This window comes from Tursiops truncatus, chromosome 5, assembly GCF_011762595.2.
Source record: "Tursiops truncatus isolate mTurTru1 chromosome 5, mTurTru1.mat.Y, whole genome shotgun sequence".
In the NCBI taxonomy this organism is placed as follows: domain Eukaryota; kingdom Metazoa; phylum Chordata; class Mammalia; order Artiodactyla; family Delphinidae; genus Tursiops; species Tursiops truncatus.
Window position 1 is genome coordinate 65,542,851 of NC_047038.1, and position 17,198 is coordinate 65,560,048.

The 17,198-nt window shown below is 41.7% G+C and overlaps 1 protein-coding gene across 11 annotated transcripts in view; it reads left to right on the forward strand.

The window, feature by feature from the left end:
• LIMCH1 (LIM and calponin homology domains 1) overlaps window positions 1-17,198 on the forward strand; it is a 348,866-nt gene that overhangs the window by 264,970 nt on the left and 66,698 nt on the right. Inside the window, exons 10-15 of one of the 11 annotated variants that reach the window (XM_033856961.2) lie at window positions 7,596-7,898; window positions 10,324-10,566; window positions 11,083-11,412; window positions 13,064-13,182; window positions 13,268-13,379; window positions 13,816-14,074. The exons of the other annotated variants lie outside the window; for them this stretch is intronic. Of the exons in view, the coding sequence (XP_033712852.1) occupies window positions 7,596-7,898; window positions 10,324-10,566; window positions 11,083-11,412; window positions 13,064-13,182; window positions 13,268-13,379; window positions 13,816-14,074 (1,366 nt within the window). The remainder of the gene's footprint in view (window positions 1-7,595; window positions 7,899-10,323; window positions 10,567-11,082; window positions 11,413-13,063; window positions 13,183-13,267; window positions 13,380-13,815; window positions 14,075-17,198) is intronic. 11 annotated transcript variants of the gene reach the window in all.

Sequence of the window (17,198 nt, forward strand, 5' to 3'; positions counted from 1 at the left end):
ATTTTCTAAAGCTCGTTGATTCAAAAACAAAGAATGGAGTAATTACTTCTCTTAATTGTAACAAAGGCACTAGTATACAGTCCTGGTGGCCTCATATTACATGTGAGATAGAGACCTTTAGCAATTGAAGTCACAGAAAACTATAGTTCTACAGTTTTGTGTAGTGTTCGGGGAAGCTGATTCATTTTTCTCATATAATAGCCACAAAGATACTAACAAATAATAGTGAGACCAAAATTTATTTGACAAATTGAAATTCATAACAGTTTGACAACTGAAATTCCTTTGCCACTTGATGTTCCATTTAATCCTAAAAGGTAGGTGATATGCCCATTTTCAAGCAGAGTAAACTGAGGATCAGTGAAAGTAAGTTACTTGACCGTCTCAGAGCTGGTTACCACTGACCTGGTGGCCAGATTCAGATGTTCTGACCATAGTGCCACAGCTGCCTCACACACATTGAATGGAATGTCTTCCATTCCTCCATACAACTCGATGTGTGATTCTTGCTGTGGTCTAGGTCTTCAGTGAAAGTTCCAGTACTGACTTATATGGATTTAATCCTAGAGTAGCTTTGTACTGATAAAACATCAAGGAGGTAATTCTTTCTGTCTGTGGTATCCCACAAACAGGCTTGTCTGTCCTAAACATGTATGTGCTTCTAGAAAACTCTAACATAAAACTGTGCTAATGTTACAAGCAACTCTCTGGGTCTCTGAAATAATGAAGGGTAATGTCATAGAATCTTCAAAAGAGAAATAAATCCAGATATTCTTTAAATTTTGGTTCAGAGACCTTGTGAGACACATGCTTTTTCAACATCATTTGAGCTTCTACTTATATCAAAGACCAGGCTAGATGCTGAGAATACAAAAATGAAATATACCCCCTTACCGTTTTTCAGATTTTTTCTGCTTCTGTCTTCAAGTCTAGGGCACAGTGGAAATAGGTAATAGGTGATACAGATAAGAGTATGAATTTATAAAAAATCTTTAACCTTAATACCCTTGACACACATACCTTCATTTTTTATCACATCTGTAAAGTCTTTAACTAAAATTTACCAAAGACACTATCATCTTTATGATGTATTTTTTTTCTTGTTATCTTCAAAAATTGCCAATCTGCTTGATTTTTTAAATCTCATTTTAAAAAAATTGATTTTTCCATGATTACTAATGCTGTTGACTATTATACCATGTTTATTGGCTACTTGGGTTTCTTCTTCTATAAATTCTCTCATATCCTTTGCCATTTATTTTTTCCTTTTAAAAAAAATATTGTATTGTGGTAAGAACACTTGGCATGAGATCTACACTCTGAACAAATCTTTAACTGTACAATACAGTGTTGTTAACTACAGATACAATATCATACACCAAATCTCTAAAATTTATTCATCCTGCTTAACTGAAACTTTATGCCTGTTGATCAGCAATCCCTATTTCATCCTCCCTCAGCCCCTGGCAGCCACCATGCCACTCTTTGATTCTACGGATTTCACGACTTTAGCTACTTCATATAAGTGGAATCATGCAGTATTTTTCTTTCTGTGACTGGCTTAGTTCACTTAGCTTAATGTCCTCAAGATTTATCCATGTTGTCACATATTATAGAATTTACTTCTTTTATAAGGCCAAATAATATTCCTTTGTATGTATATACAACATTACCCTTATCCATTCATCCCTTGATAGACATTTAGGTTGTTTCTACATCTTGGCTATTTTGAATAGTGATGCAATGAGATAGGAGTGCTAAGATCGCTTTGAGATCCTGGCTTCATTTCTTTTGGATATATACCCAGAAGTGGGATTGCTGGATCACACGATAGTTCTGTTTTTAATTTTTTTAAGGAAACTCCATATCATCTTTAGAGTATCCAAAAGAGCAAGGGGAGACAAATGGGCAGATACTTTAAGAGAACTCGGCACAGCCAGGAATCATGATGACGTAGAGAAAAGAAAAGAGTAGGCAAAGGCTGGGATTCCACGAGTATACTGTGCCTCTTCAGTAACTGGGAGGTTTATTTTCTGCTAAAACAGTACAGTCTTTTATGACAGCTCCCATTCTGTGTACAAACCTAGAATCACGGTTAGTTTACAAATGTAATTCTAATTGATGAGTAGTATATTTTTGTGGTAATTTTTGCTCCTGTCCATGTTCCTGTTATCTGCCTTAATTTTTACATATTTTATCCAAGTTAGCTCTATTAAGCGGAAATTCGCAGGTCAGTTAATATCTGCAAATGTCAGTTAACGTCACACCTTAGAGCTACTGACTTAGCATTTAAGACGGAGTTCAGGAAAATCATGCATATTCCCAGAGAATGTTCCCAATAGCAACACAACACAGCTGCTCCAAACACCCAGAATTCATTTGTTGATAGATTTTTCAGCTGCTAGCTCTCTCATAAAAATTTTATACATACCATGCCACTAGCCTGGCCTGTCTGTGTCTTTGTCACCTACTTTTTGCAGCCCACAGCAGAGTTGACAGTCATTCTAAGTTTATCCACATTTGGGATCCTGCTTTTAATGTGGCAGAAAGTAGCTTAACTGGAATGAAATGCATATCATGAAGAAGAAAAGGATTCTTGGTGTCTGGAAAATAAGAATATAAAACATTTAAATATGCTGACGTCTCCTAAGGCATTGTAACCTCAGTCTCCTATCTTTGCAATCCAGATGAATTCTGGCCACCACATCTTGGAACCCAACAAGAGGCCCCAGATATTTCTTGCGGCCCATTTTTTTAGCTGGGAAAGTCTGTGTTTGGAGACATGGGTAGAGGATGAGGCATAGGCAAGGAAGGAGGCATGTAGACAAGAGTAAGGCTGTACTTTTACAGATGGGTTTTTTTTTTGTTTGTTTGTTTGTTTGTTTGTTTGCGGTACGCGGGCCTCTCACTGTTGTGGCCTCTTCCGCTGCGGAGCACAGGCTCCGGACGCTCAGGCTCTGCGGCCATGGCTCACGGGCCCAGCCGCTCCGCGGCGTGTGGGATCTTCCCGGACCGGGGCACGAACCCGTGTCCCCTGCATCGGCAGGCGGACTCTCAACCACTGCGCCACCAGAGAAGCCCCAGATTGGTTTTTTGGGCGTTTTTTTGGCTGTTGTTTCCCAAGTATTCTCAAACACCTCCTTAAATTATTTTTAATATATAAAAAGGAGCAGAAGTGCATGTTAGTCCATTTTCACATGAGTTTAGAAGCCTAGAAGTCCCAAGCTTCCTATCAAAGAATATATTAGGAGGTATGTTAGCACCAAGGGACAGAAAGTAGGTCTTTCTTAATAAATATGTGGGATTGATATTTATTAGAGTTGCCACTGGAGTCAGAAGTCCATAAACTACTTTTCCTTCCCTTTTAGTTTATGATTAAGTTAGCCTAATTACCCCCCAAATATGAGACTCTGCTAAAGAAGCCAAGATCTCTGCGTTTAAGAGGATAAAGTAAGAATCAAGATTCACTTCCCCTGAATTAAAATGCCATGGAGATTTGAGTTCTCTGACTTGGTGTTTCCCATTGGAGAAGTAAACTTTTTTTTTTTTTGAACTGAATTATAGGTTTCACGTGATTGGACTTCTTTGCTAATTGTTTTCATATGTTTCAGCACTCAGTGTTTTCTGCTAGTCTGTGGATCTTCTCAAGCACATAGTAATTAATTACAGAGGGGGGGAAACCCTCCAAGGAACAATAGACATTTTAGAAATCTTTAGAGGAAGAGCAGATGCAGCTAAGTGCCAGGAACATATTCTCTCCATCCCTCCTTACCAGATGCCTGTGTCACTGCTTCTTGCTGCACAGATTCTTGGGGATCAGAGACCAGGCAGACACATAACTTGCATGAACCTTTGTGACTCTGGATGTAGCTGCCCTATTGGGACACTGTGTGAACAGGGAGGTCCCTGGTGTTGCCCGTGACATTCCCAGGAGGCCAAACAGGCTTTTCTGGAGAGCCCAGTTTCTTTCAATAGAACAAACTGACTGCCAATCTGAGCTGGTTGCTTGTGTGTTGCCAAGTAAAAGGGGGTGAAAGAAAATGCCAGCTCTTCCTTAGTTTAAATCATTATCTCATTCACTTTGAAATATATAAGCCTTAGAAACTTTGAGACAAGAGCTTTTCCTCCCCCTCACCTGCTTAGGACCCACAATCTCTCCTACAAAGATAGCCTTACTTGTCTTAGGACAGGGTTGCCAGGTTGAAGGCAAGGCTTGGCATTTCTCATTTCACATTAGACTGTATTCCTTCTTTAAAAAAAAAAAATTATTTATTTTTGGCTGCTTCAGGTCTTAGTTGGATCTTCCGTTGTAGTGTACGGGCTTCTCTCTAGTTGTGGCACGTGGGCTCCAGAGCACGTGGGCTCAGTAGTTGCGGCGCTCAGGCTTAGTTACCCCGCGGCATATGGGATCTTAGTTCCCCGACCAGGGATCGAACCCGTGTCCCCTGCATTGGAAGGCGAATTCTTAACCACTGGACCATCAGGGAAGCCCGTGTATTCCTTCTTAGTAAAGCAGTGATCTGGGTCCGTCGAGCAACCCCTACTTCCCAAGGCAACTAACTCATCTGTGAATGACTCAGACAAAATAAAAGTGCCAAACCGCCCCATGAATATCAAGCCAGACAGCCAGGGTCTGCCACTTAAATTTACTTACTTTACCTACATTCAGATGACTGGAACTGGAAACCTCAGTGGACACGATAATACTGATCTTGCAGGGTTGTCATAAAAGTTAACGTATCTGGAATATACCAGCTCTTCAGAGGTATTATAATTATTGAAAAACAAAGTAGAATATACTGAAGCTTTGCAATAGACTGACCTTCAGAAAAGAAGGGCTCGTTATAAAAAGTCATTTAAATATTCTGCTAACTAGACACCTGCGAACATAGTCCTACATATCTGCCTTATACACATTATTTATTACTTCATAGCCAACAGTGCCGGCCCAGAATTTATGTCATTAAATTTTTGCTCTCTCTGAGTCTGCTGGAAGCTCTGAATTTACAGGATCCAAGCAATTAGCAGAATGTCACTGTGATCATTTTTTCAAGTGGGCAGGGAGTGGCTTTAAGAGGCCAATGATATGGAAAGCTTTCTTCACCCCCTTTTTTTAAGTCTACATATCTAAATTGAGATCACTTGAAATGAGTCCCGCTACACTGGGCATTTAGCCTGAAAAGAAACACCCTGGGGAGTTTGTAGCCTGGCTGGACTCACATGATGCATAATGCACGAGATTCTCCCTTCTCAAATTGGCATCACAAATTGGCATGGCTATTTGCATAAATGCATACGTTTTATTCCATAGTATTCTGCCTGAGTTGGGGAAAATTGAAACCCAGGACCCTGGTCAAAAAATGAAAGGAGTGTTGCTTTGGGACTTGAAAGCTTCAAGCTCAGGATCTGCTCCTTTACTGGAATTGGAGTCGGATCAGCTGAGATGAGATAATGCATTTGAAAGGGCTCTGTAAACTGTAAAGTGCTGTGCAAGCACTGTAAGGTATGATTAGTTAGCATTCTACTGTCATTAATCCTGGCTGAACATTGCTGTCTGTACCCAGCAGTGCAAATCACGACTTCATTCTAAGCACAGCTCATGTGATCCCTTTATTTAGTAACCAAAATACTTCTCTTTCTCCTACTTCCTTAGTAATGATAATGCCTTATTTTCTGTATGATGTTCTGCTTTCAAAACTGTTCCTGGCCGTGTCCTTTGTTTAATGAATAGTGCAGTGATTAGGAACAGGACCTCCGGAGCCAGACTCCCTGGGTTTGAATTTTAACTTCAGCAGTGGCACTTTGAGCTTGGGCAAATTTCTTCACCTAATCTCAGTTTCCACTCTATAAAATGGGGATGCTAATCACACTACCATTGCAAGGCTAGTATTAAGGTTAAACAAATTAACACTAGAAGGAATTCTGGCACGTTGTGGGCGCTCAATAATAGTTAACCACCTTCTTTGTCATCATCAATGTGCTTTTTAAATAATGCGTTTTTGAAGAGATTAATTCAATGGCCTATCATTTCCCACTGACCATCCTTTATGGCCACAGTCAACCAATACCAGTTGGTTCTTGCCAGACTTGTTGGCTAAGGATGCAGGGAGGAGAGTGAGCATGGTCCAGGAGTGGCCAAGCAGGAGACCAAGAGCCGGAGTGCAACTCAAAGGGCAGAATTTTATATTTTAAGAAATAACTTTATTCAGAGATCAGAGCACCACCCACCACCTCTAAATTCCACGATTTAAACTTTTATTGAGAATAGTGGTCAGCAGGAGAAGGAGTTTTCTGGACATGACTAATGATGGTTTGATTTTTCCAAAAGTCAGGAGTGAGGGCCTGCTGTTCTGTTAGGCTGACAGGCCTCCTCTGCAGCAGTACAGGGTAAGCAACAGACAGCAGGCCACCTGGTCAGCCAGAGTAGACAGCGTTTCCTTGCTTGTATTAGCTCAGCCAGGCTAATTCCTCCTGTCTTCATTTCTGAGACAACCTGTCCCATGACCATGAAGAATTTACCCTTAATCCTCCTTCAGAAATCGGATACAAAGCAGGTGAGCTTTCTTTAGAAGTCAAGGTGCTTTATCTACTCACCATCTCTATGAACTGAGAAGATAATAAATGATATTTATAAAGTTTTAATCTTTTATTATGACTTAGAAGCAAGGCTGATCTTATGAGTAGGGGGGAGGAGTTTGTTTGAATATCAGAAAGGCGCCATTGACTGTATTCCCACCCTACCCAACCCCAACAAGAACAAAAAACAAAGCATAAAAAGTCCTAAGATTCCACCATTAAACTGCATTTCTCTTTAAATTCTAAAGAATTTAAAGTTTGGTGCCTTCAAGATTTCCTTGAAAATGAAAATAGCCCTAAGTAAACATTTTGGCGAAATGTCTTAATAGGATTTACTTGACAGCTAGCATATGACAAAGCAGAAGAGCTGGGCGGTGGAGAGTCATGGGGGTAAAAGACCGAAGAAAAGGTTGCTGGTGGGAGGGTGCAGGGCACGATAAGCTTTTGTGCCTGAGTCCATCCTGTCCATGGTCATAAACTATTCCAGATGTTTCAGGTTAGCTCAGCTCTGCAGAAAGACCATCCTTACACTTTGCAGTCTGGGACACATCCCAGGTGTGCTGTCACATAGCTGCACTCATTAGCATTCCTCCAGATCAGTTTCTTGGTAGCTCAGATTTTTGCCCTGTCAGTCAAAATAAACTGAGTACCTATTGGGTACATTATTAATGTGCCAGAGAAAAAATAATAACAAAATGCTTCTTACTTTTCCCAACTTCATGAAAAGAATTTGGATTGCCACTTTCAGAGCCATTTAGGATCCTGCCTTTCTGACGCTGATGGGGCACTGCAAGTTAAATGAATTTTTTAGTATTGCTAGTAGCTGACTAAATTCCAGGTTTTGAAACCCACCCTAACCCTGCTGCAACTCTGGACTAAAATAGTAAACAGATGTCATCTGGACTAATGATATTGAGAAGACCTTTCACTAACAAGACAGTTGGCTGCCTGGAGATGGGGATTTAAAAACTGTTTTGGTCTGATCCCATGTGGAGTTCCGTTTAATTTTGCTTTATCAGTCAAAAGCAATTAAGTGATGAGAAAGAAGCTGTTCGAGATATTATCCTTCGCAAAGAAAATCCTTTCCTGATCCACCAACACAGCAGAGATTCAGAATCAGAAGATGAGGTTGCACGTCGACTGCCTGATCTTGAGAAAGATGACTTTGCCGCCAGGAGAGCTAGGATGAACCAGACCAAGCCAATGGTGCCACTGAATCAACTCCTCTATGGGCCTTACCGAAAAAAAGAGGCAGAGAAATCAGATGGCAGCAAGCAACCCTCCAAGGGAATCTCAGAAAAGAAAAGTCTAGAACATAAAAGGTGTGCTCTGTGTGTGTGTGTCTATGAAGGAGAGAGAGAATATAGTTCGGCAAAGGTGATTTGTATGAAAGCTCCCCATTCCTCTGTTTCCTGCCCTAATTACATATAATCAGTAATGGTGGTTTGTTTTAAAGTGGAACCCCAGATATCCAGTCTCTCCGAAGTTCAGATGGCAGGGAGTGGAATGGTCCTGTCCAAGATAGGGCTGAATTCACCAAATAAATATGGAGCTCAAGTGTGCAGATGTGCTATATGTGGGCATATCACCACGTATGGGTGCTGGTGTCAGAGACGGGCTTTATTGGCATAAATAGACATGTGCTATTGCTGATCAGGGAACAGCCACCTCTCAAGGTTGCTCCAGTCCATCCATAACAGGCAGAGATCATAGTTAGTCCTTAGCTATGAGCCCTTCTATCTTCTTAGCACCTTTGAGATATGGGGGGAAAACGAGGCTTGCTGTTTCTTCCCTCACACCAACACGATCACCTAGACATCTGACGATGGAGACTTCTCATTAAAAAGTCCTCAAATATATAATATAACACACTTCTATGTGTTCTGTCATAGAAATTATTTTTAAGTGAGTTTCCTTCTCCCAACTTTTCTCCCATCTTCTTAATTAGGGAAAGGAAAGCTTAATGAAATGGAATTTGGCCAGCGATTTTTATCCTAAGAGGGATACGAATTCATTCAAGCCATCAGCCTGCTGAGTTTCAGTGTACAGAGTTCATCATTCTTGTATTTTTCCTTACATCAAAATCAGAGATCGCATCTTTATTATTTAATTGCCATATTTTTGCCTATCACTTAAGAGGTTTGTAATCCATTGAACTAAGAATATAAACATCTAAACTGTGTTTTACACAATTAAAGTGGTTCTTTGGGCAGCGTCATTGAGATCAGTGAAGCAGTTAGTGTTTTCTATTGTTTGATTTAGGAAGCACCAGGTACAAAACACATGAAAGATCTCTGGACACAGAACAGGGATTTGAGCATAGAAGACCCGGCCCATTTTTTTATAGGACACATTCTAGCTTCGGGAGGCTCTTGGTCTTTGCAGTCCTTGTTGGCATGCCTTGTAACAAACCGTTCTCATAGGGCCTTGTGGGAGGGATCAGTTGTTGCCAGTGAAACAAAGACTTCTGGATAACTGAGTAGCATCAAGGCATATTGATGCGGATCAGCAACTTGAGTTAGGAAAAGGAGTAGCTTTTGTACCTCCCTTTTTTCCTTTCTCCTGCATGCAATTTTAATTCCTGATATTTCCAGCCCCATTTGTCTGTTGTCACCTGACTCTGTGTTTGGGGACACAGCCCATGATCTCTCTAGAGAGCTTCAAAGAACTGATGAAAAAAAGAGGGCTCCCTGGCGGCTCTGTGCTATGCCCTCCTTGATCCCCTTCCCCAAACTAAAAGCAAATAGAAAATTCTGTCGCCTTCCTATTTGCATAGGCTCTGTAAATACACCAAGTCATCCAGGTAACAAGAGAATGGTTTTCTGGCTTGGAAGATTTATTTTGAAAAAAAATGAATAGCCCTATTTATGTATATTTCTGAAATTTTCTATCTCAAGAAACATATTTAGTTAGAAACTGACTTTTAATGTGATATAATGTTTATGCACATAGATGCCACAACTTTGGTTTAAATTATGATATTGTCAACATTAGGCATCTAAAGTTCACTTCTTAGGAAAACAATTGAAAATATCAGATTTAGCATGAATAAAGGTGAACAGTTATTGACACAAGAAACAAATGGGTATTGCCTCTGTGGAGCCAGGTAAAGAGGATGCCCTCTCTGTTCTTCAAGTTTACGTTAGCCAAACCTAATTAATGCTATCAGGAGGCAGAGACTGAGTTTGAACATTGCAAGTTTCTATTCAGCATTGACTTAATCATACTTTCTGGCAGTATGAAGGTTTATGGTTGAGGTGTTCAATATGTGAACAACGTTCCAACTATCTCCAAACTAATTCTAGAATTTGGATCATGCAGAGCTCATTACTAACACTTTACTGCTGCAGAAAAAGACGTTCCAAGAAGGCTCAGGGATTCAATCAGAAAACTTGAATTCATTACAGTAACTTGAATAGTGTGGGAATTGGGCATCATTACTGTCAAACTGAAATCTCATTACCATTCTTAATAGTCTTTCAGCGAGCCCTGGCTTCTCTTCCTAAACTAAACTAGAGTCTGTCATCTGGTGGAAAAACTCTGTCTCTTTACAGTGTCAAAAGGGTAGCATAGACAAAAGTAATCAAGGCTGCAATTGATTCCATATTTTTGAGAAAGGGAGAGGTGCTTCCATCATTCCATTCTGTCTTCAGCCTCTGAATTTCCATGCTTGACATTCTGTTTGTCTGCTTCCCTTCCTGGAACCTGATTTTTCCAATAACGTGGGGGCCTGGATCAAATTGACAGAAACCAAGGCCAAACGGAAGAGGTGAAGTCGAGGGTGACCTGTATTGTGCGGGCTCAGGAGAGTGAACCTGCGGAAGAGGGGCTCAGGCAGGTGCCGGATCTTCACAAGGATGACCTGGCGCAGCGCAGAATTCAGGGCAGGCTTGGCCCTCACCGCGAGGCTCCGAGCTTTGTCGCGGTCGCCAATATAACAGAAGCCGACCGGGAGACGTGGGAGAGGCTGAAAGTGTCAGGAAAGAAGAGGTGTGTCATGTTTTCCCCTGGATTTCTCCTAACAGTGGTATCATTTAACTTTGAAGGAATCACTTATCCTTCTATCATTTTTTATTTTCATGGCCAGAAAAAATGCCTCAAAACACAGAGCATATTCTGCATGCTGAAACTTGTTAATACTAAAAATTACAAGCCACAAGGACAGGAAACATCCTCTTTAATTCAACTGATTTATTGTGAATGCTTATTTTAATAGGCTTATTTACGTGTAAGGAATTTAAACTTGACTTTTAAATAATTTTAATTATTTCATTGTACCCAAGGTTTTCTTATGCCATCATTTATGATGTTAAGAAAGCTACAGAAAACCTAAAGTGCTATTTACCTAGGCAAGACAATGATCGTTTCTTCATTTGATTGATTAATGGAAAAGCAATCCTGCTTTAGACATTGAAGTATATTTCATACATCCAGTAGTTTTTCAAAACTCTTCATTGATTTTACTCACCTTAGAAACCTTTGGAACTTATTTCCGGTTCTGACTAGGGATGGAGATGTGGAGCACACGTGTGCCCCTGAGCCTTCACCAGAAATTAAAGCAGAAACTGCCCTCCGTGATGACTTTGCCAGCCGCAAGGCAAGGGCTTATAAGAAAGCTTCCAGCCCTAGGCAAAAGTTCGTGCACTTCGGACCAGTGACAGAGATAGATCAGCAGACATGGAAGCGGCTCAGCATTGGCAGGGCTGGGCCGAAGGAGGATGCAGAGGAAGTCATCAGTCACAGCCGCAAGATTCAGACGTACTCTGTGTCCCCTGCCTTGGCGGCCATGTCCAGTTTACAGGAAGACCACAGGCTTAATCCACAAAATGACTGCAGGTACTTTTTGCCATTACATGTGCAAGGAGATCTGCATGGGAATCACTGCTGCTTTTAAAGAGTTTGCTGAAGCACATTAAAGAAACCGCCAGAGATGACGTAGTTTTAACAGCCTCTTTTGCTGGTTAGCAGAGAAGTAATGTCAGTAGGTTTCCCCACGGGGAAACGTGTGTGAAGTTAAATGACAGACATCCATTTTGATTCTGTTGTCACCAGAATCACTGCCTGGGAATGCCAGTAATTTTGGCAAATGATTCATCTTCCCTTGGCTGCATTAAGCAGTATTTTATTTGTTGGCAATACTGAACAAACTAGATGGAATGTTTTAATGATACCCTTCATGTTTCTCCTAAAGATACATTGATAAAAATCTGGGTTATCTATACCCTCCCTCTTTCTTATCCCACGAGGGAGAAAAAATTGTGATTAGTGTCATTAAGTTCAGATTTTGGACATCTAAGTAGACACACAAAAAAGTAAACATCTCTCCCCCCCCACCCAGCTCCCGCCCAGTTTTTAAAATTATATAACAGAACATGAGTAGAAAAAGACTCTTCTTTTGAGGGTTCCTGTGAGTCAGGAGTTTCCTTGAATGAATCAATCACCATCCAAATTTGTGAGGCGTCACCTGGGAAAAGACCTTGTAGAGCTGTCATCAGTCCTCATCCTCACTGGAGGCCTTCCAGCTGTGAACTCCCAAGCCCTCTGTTGGGGATTTGGTTCCACGGGCTGGTCTTTCTTCCATTAAACAGGTATAGGGCATTTCTAAAGTTCTGGATTCTCCGTGCGCTAGGTGTGCTTGGGGAAACTTAGAGATCAGAGTACACTCTGCACCCCGCCCCCCCCGCCCCGCTGTCTATGCAGGGCCCAGCAAACATTTATGTACTAAAAATTTGCTTTGCCATCTCTGTGTGAATTGCCTTCCTCCCCTCTGAGGTCCCAAACCACTACCCACATGTCCTCTTTTGTCTTTAGCTGAAGATGGTACTTAAGGTGAGGGTTTCAGCCATTTTGGTAAGCTACTCAGTTTTCCCGGGTCTCTTCCAGGTATACATGTTATCAAAATTTGTTTGAGTTTCTGTTAAAAAATAATAAGAAGAAGATTCTGGATTCTCCCAGGAAACTCCACTCCACCTGCATGGTGGGAGCAAAGCAGAGCCCTCCACGGCAGGAGGAAATGCTCAGGACAGTCTCCTCCATGCCTTGTTCATGATATCCAAAGCACACAGTGGATGGTCCATGACATAGAGAGGGGTTTCTTTGATTCCGTACTGTGGATGACACCCTAGAGGCTGTCAATAGAAATAACCCTGGTGCATCAGAAATGCCCTGCTGGGGTTTCAGAGGCTGATGGGGGTGGGGGGTGGAAGGGGTGAGACTAAGAAATTAGTAAGGAATGCATCCTTGAGTCCTTGACTACTAAGGGGCCATCACTCAGCCCCATGGTGGCAGAGTCAGGCTAGCCTTCTTTGACTTTCTCAGGCCCATATTCTATTATCTCATTCTGAATATGTCATCCTTACTAACCGGCTTCTGGAATAGCAACCGAACCTTCTCTCTTAACCTTTCAGTCTCAGTGACTTTCACTGTCTCCTTTCCTAACTCTTTTCCCTCTTCCCTCTTGCTGCCAATGCTACTTGATCATCAACAGAATAATGACGTCTGGTGTAGATGACCGTTGTAAGAGGGTCTGCCGGCTGGCTGTGGTGCCGGAGTCCCAGGAAGAGCATAGCTGCAGTTTAGGTGAGTGCCCGAGGAGGACAGAGAAAGGTGAGGACGTGAAGGCTGACAGGTGGGCCCAAGGCCTCTGGTGGGAATCCTTTCCTAGTAGTAAAGCTGTCCCGTCTGGCTTTAGTTACCTGCAAACAGCTGCCGCAGGATGGCAAAGAAGCGACTGAAGGAGTTGTTCAAAGAGGTTCTGAGACGGTGCCAAAGGCTGAAAGATCCGAGGAGAGCGGCCAGCCACTGTGAGCGCCTCGCCCGCTTTCCAGGGTGCGCTGCCTCTGCTGTTTGTGGCTGCTGGGTCCCCCCAAACAGCTTAAAGCCACGGTATGCGCTTGATGACTGATGTGGCGTGGAGCCCCTTAAAGGAATGCGCCCATCCCAGGGTCAGAGCTCTGCTTTCAGTGTCCTTCCTGGATAGAGACTTTAGACCTTGCATGTGGTTGGGCGCTGGCCAAATTTCATTCTCAGGAATCAGGAACACCAGAAAGGGAAACCCATTCCCGTGTAAGTATCAGCTGCATGATGGAGGTCCACGGTATTAATCCTCAGTCGCTGTGTGCGCTGCTGCCTCTGTGATCACTGGCTTCTTCCGTCTTGAGTTAACGCCAAGCGAGTGATGCTACTGCAAACATCTTTAGCAGTAAGTGCCCTTTGACTGGCTGGACTGATGTGCCCTAGTTCATGTCCTCTGACCTCTGAATGGGAGGCCTCAGAGAGAGAAGAGAAGTCAGAGAAGATGACAGCTCCTGCCTGGAGTGGCAGTGGACTGAAAGGCCCAAGAAAATTGTATGAGTCACAAAAAGATGATGCGATGGCCAGGAGAACTGGGATATCTCTTAGACACCTTGGATCCAAGCTAAACCAGTTCCATCCAGTTCCATCTGCAAAGCAACGCATTGTGGAGGGATTTGCCAAGGGTCCACCAATAAAAGATAAGAGTCAGAAGATCATCCTAAGCTGTTTTGACTTTGTTTCTCCAGTCTGAGCCTTGATACATGCTTTGAGTGTGTCATTAATGCTTTACGGTTTATCCGTGCCACTTACCTGCTATTGCTAGCAGAAATGACATGACCTAGTCTGCCAAGATGTGTTTTTCTTTTTTTGCATGTGAGCAGGTGTGGAAAGAATAGTTCAGTTGTGAATTGTCCTATTAAACATTCTTTCTGACTCTCATTTTGTGGGCAGCCTAAATGGGAAACTCTTTTATTTCTTCCTAGCTCACATAGGAGCCGTCGGGTAAAGGAGTTGAACTTCTTTCTGACCTACTTGATTTCATTCTGATTCCAGGAGGGTCTTCAGGTCCAAAGAAGATATATACTACTTACACAATTCGTTTAATTTAATTTTAACATTCGCAAATAGTGCTTTCTAGAGGTAGGATTTCCATTCCATGCTCTGACTTGATTTAAAATGAAGGTAGGGAATATGTTAAAAAGGTAATCAACAAGGACCTACTCTATAGCACAGGGAACTCAATATTCTGTAATAACCTAGATGGGAAAAGAATCTGAAAAAGAATGGGTATATGTATATGTATAACTGAATCACTTTGCTGTACACCTGAAACTAACACAGCGTTATAAATCAACTCTACTCCAATGTAAAATACAAATTTAAAAAAATAAAATGAAAGTAGGGAAATAGTAATCCAGGGGTTCATGGTCTGGTTTCAGGTCCTATATGTTGAAGCTTCTGTTGCTATTTAATAAGAGTGATAGACTTTTGTGAAAAGTGTGGTCTGCCTGATCAGTGCAGGGCCGAGGAGTACGAGTGTAGTATAATTAAAGCTCCACTGTAAAACAGGAAGTGATGAAGTTCTGCTTCACAAAGGACCTTGATAGTAGTGGGACAGAGGGTAGAGTGGGGAGTAAAGAAAATCTTAAGTAATCCCCAAATTTTAAGATGAAGATCCTAGCCATCGTTACCATCTGGATTTAATGTATGTTTTACATTCTTCTGAATCATAATACTACCATAGGAGAGCCTTACTGTAACCCTGGTTTCAGGGGGCAGGAGTAGTAGCCGTGCTCCACTTTATAACTGTTACCCTTTCAAAGTGCCTCCGTTTCCTCCAGCGTACCTTCTCCTGGGAATTCACAGGTAGGTTGAATGGCTGTTGGCTCCAATTCACAAATGGGAAGCCTGATGTAGAGAGAAGTTACACCTGGATCACACCTGGATCCCAGCAGGTGAGGGCAGGTTAGTGAGAGAGGGACAGCCTTGCCCACCACGTTCACTCTCTCCCCAGATGCCCTGATGTGGTGCTGGACCCTGCATCCATGGGCTGCCGGAGAGCAGTTAGCATGAAAGGAGAGAAGGAAGCGAGGCCTATAGGCTGCCTACTAGAACATTCTAGGTGGCCCATTTACTCACTTCTCACACAGCCTTTGAGACTAAGCAGTTTCTTCTGTATTCTACAATAAGGAACCGAGGCCCTGGTCTCACACAGCTGGTAATCACAGATCCAAGATCCAAACCCACCGCTGTCTGAAGGGGGAGCCGCCGTTCCACGCCAGCGCATTACCTACCAGGCTACCAGAGGAAACTGTGGCGGTCTGACGACCTCCCTGTCACTTGTATCTGTCCGTCTATCTGTGATTCGGGAAGAGACCTCTTTATATTCACCTGGGACTGAATGGCTGGTTTGAGCATAAGGAGATGTAGTGAGATTAACTCTGTGACGTAATTGTGTGATTGAGCAAAGCACACACCTTGGGAATTCATGTTCCCTTTTAACAAGTATTTACTGAGTAATTACTATGTGTAAAACGCTGTGCTGGGTGCTGGGGGATAACCTTAAATGAGCAGTAAATCCATTTTTCCCTCTCACTTCAAATGAAGCTTATTCTAGTTCACAGTATTGCTAATCATTGACCCTGAAGTACTTTATTAGTGCTGAAAGTTACATAAACACAATCAATAGGGGAATAGAGTATTCTTTTTGTCTTTCTAAATACCGCCACCATCACAATTAAACTTTATTAATTGCTTTTTTTTTTTTTGTAAGATGCTTATACCAACTGTAATTTGTCTGGCCAATTTTGTACTTGATAGTCTGTGGACTGACCTACTTTGCATTTTTTTTAAAAAAAAATCTCTTTGTTAGTGATTTTTTAAACTCATCTTTACTTTTCTATTTTCCATAGGACAACTGGGAAAATCATTTGAAGCCCAAACTCTAATTATCTTCTCCCTAACAGCAAAGGCAATTCTGATGAAATTTGTGCCCTCTTAAGGCTAATAAATTAGTCTGAGGGGAAATTTCTTAAACCCATATGTATGTAGTAAACAGATAAATGAAGGTCATCTTCAGAGACTGCACTATTCTTTTCAATTTCCAGAGCATCCAATACGTACTTATTGAGGGCCTAGTCTGGTCACTGTTCAGAGAACCCCAAAAGAAAAATCCCTACCATCATGAAGCTTATGTTGCAGTGTTCATCTATATTTGTTGGCAGAGCTGTCCACGAAATGCTGTTAAGTGTTTTGTGTAGAAGCGATTTAAATTTAAATATATCCTGTATGCAACAACATAGCTGAACCTCATAAAGGAAATATGCTAAGGAAGCCAAACTCAGAAGAGTCCATGCTGTATAAGTCCATTTATATAGCACAAAACTCAACACTAATCTGTGGTTTGTGAAAATTCATCAGGGTGTGTGTGTATGGTCTGTGCACTTTCTATATGTATATCTTACTTCAGTAAAACATGAATTAAAATATTCCAATAGACACAGAAATACATACCAACTGTTCATTGATCATTCCTAGATTAGCCATCCATTAAGAATAACTTCTCTCCTCGTTTCCATAGATAATTTAGAAAACGCTATATTTGAATGTCTATTCTAGTAGGCCTGTTAATTAACTGGGAAACATTTTACCGGGGCTTCAGAATTAACACTGTTAATTCTGGGTAGAATTAACACTGATTATGCACTCTTTCTTGCTGTGAAGGAATCCATCTGCCTCCATGCAGTGATGGTTTTGGAAAATTGAGGGTATTAATTTAACCTTTAGCATCTTCTGAAACTACTCCCCAGAGAAACAGAAAATGGGTC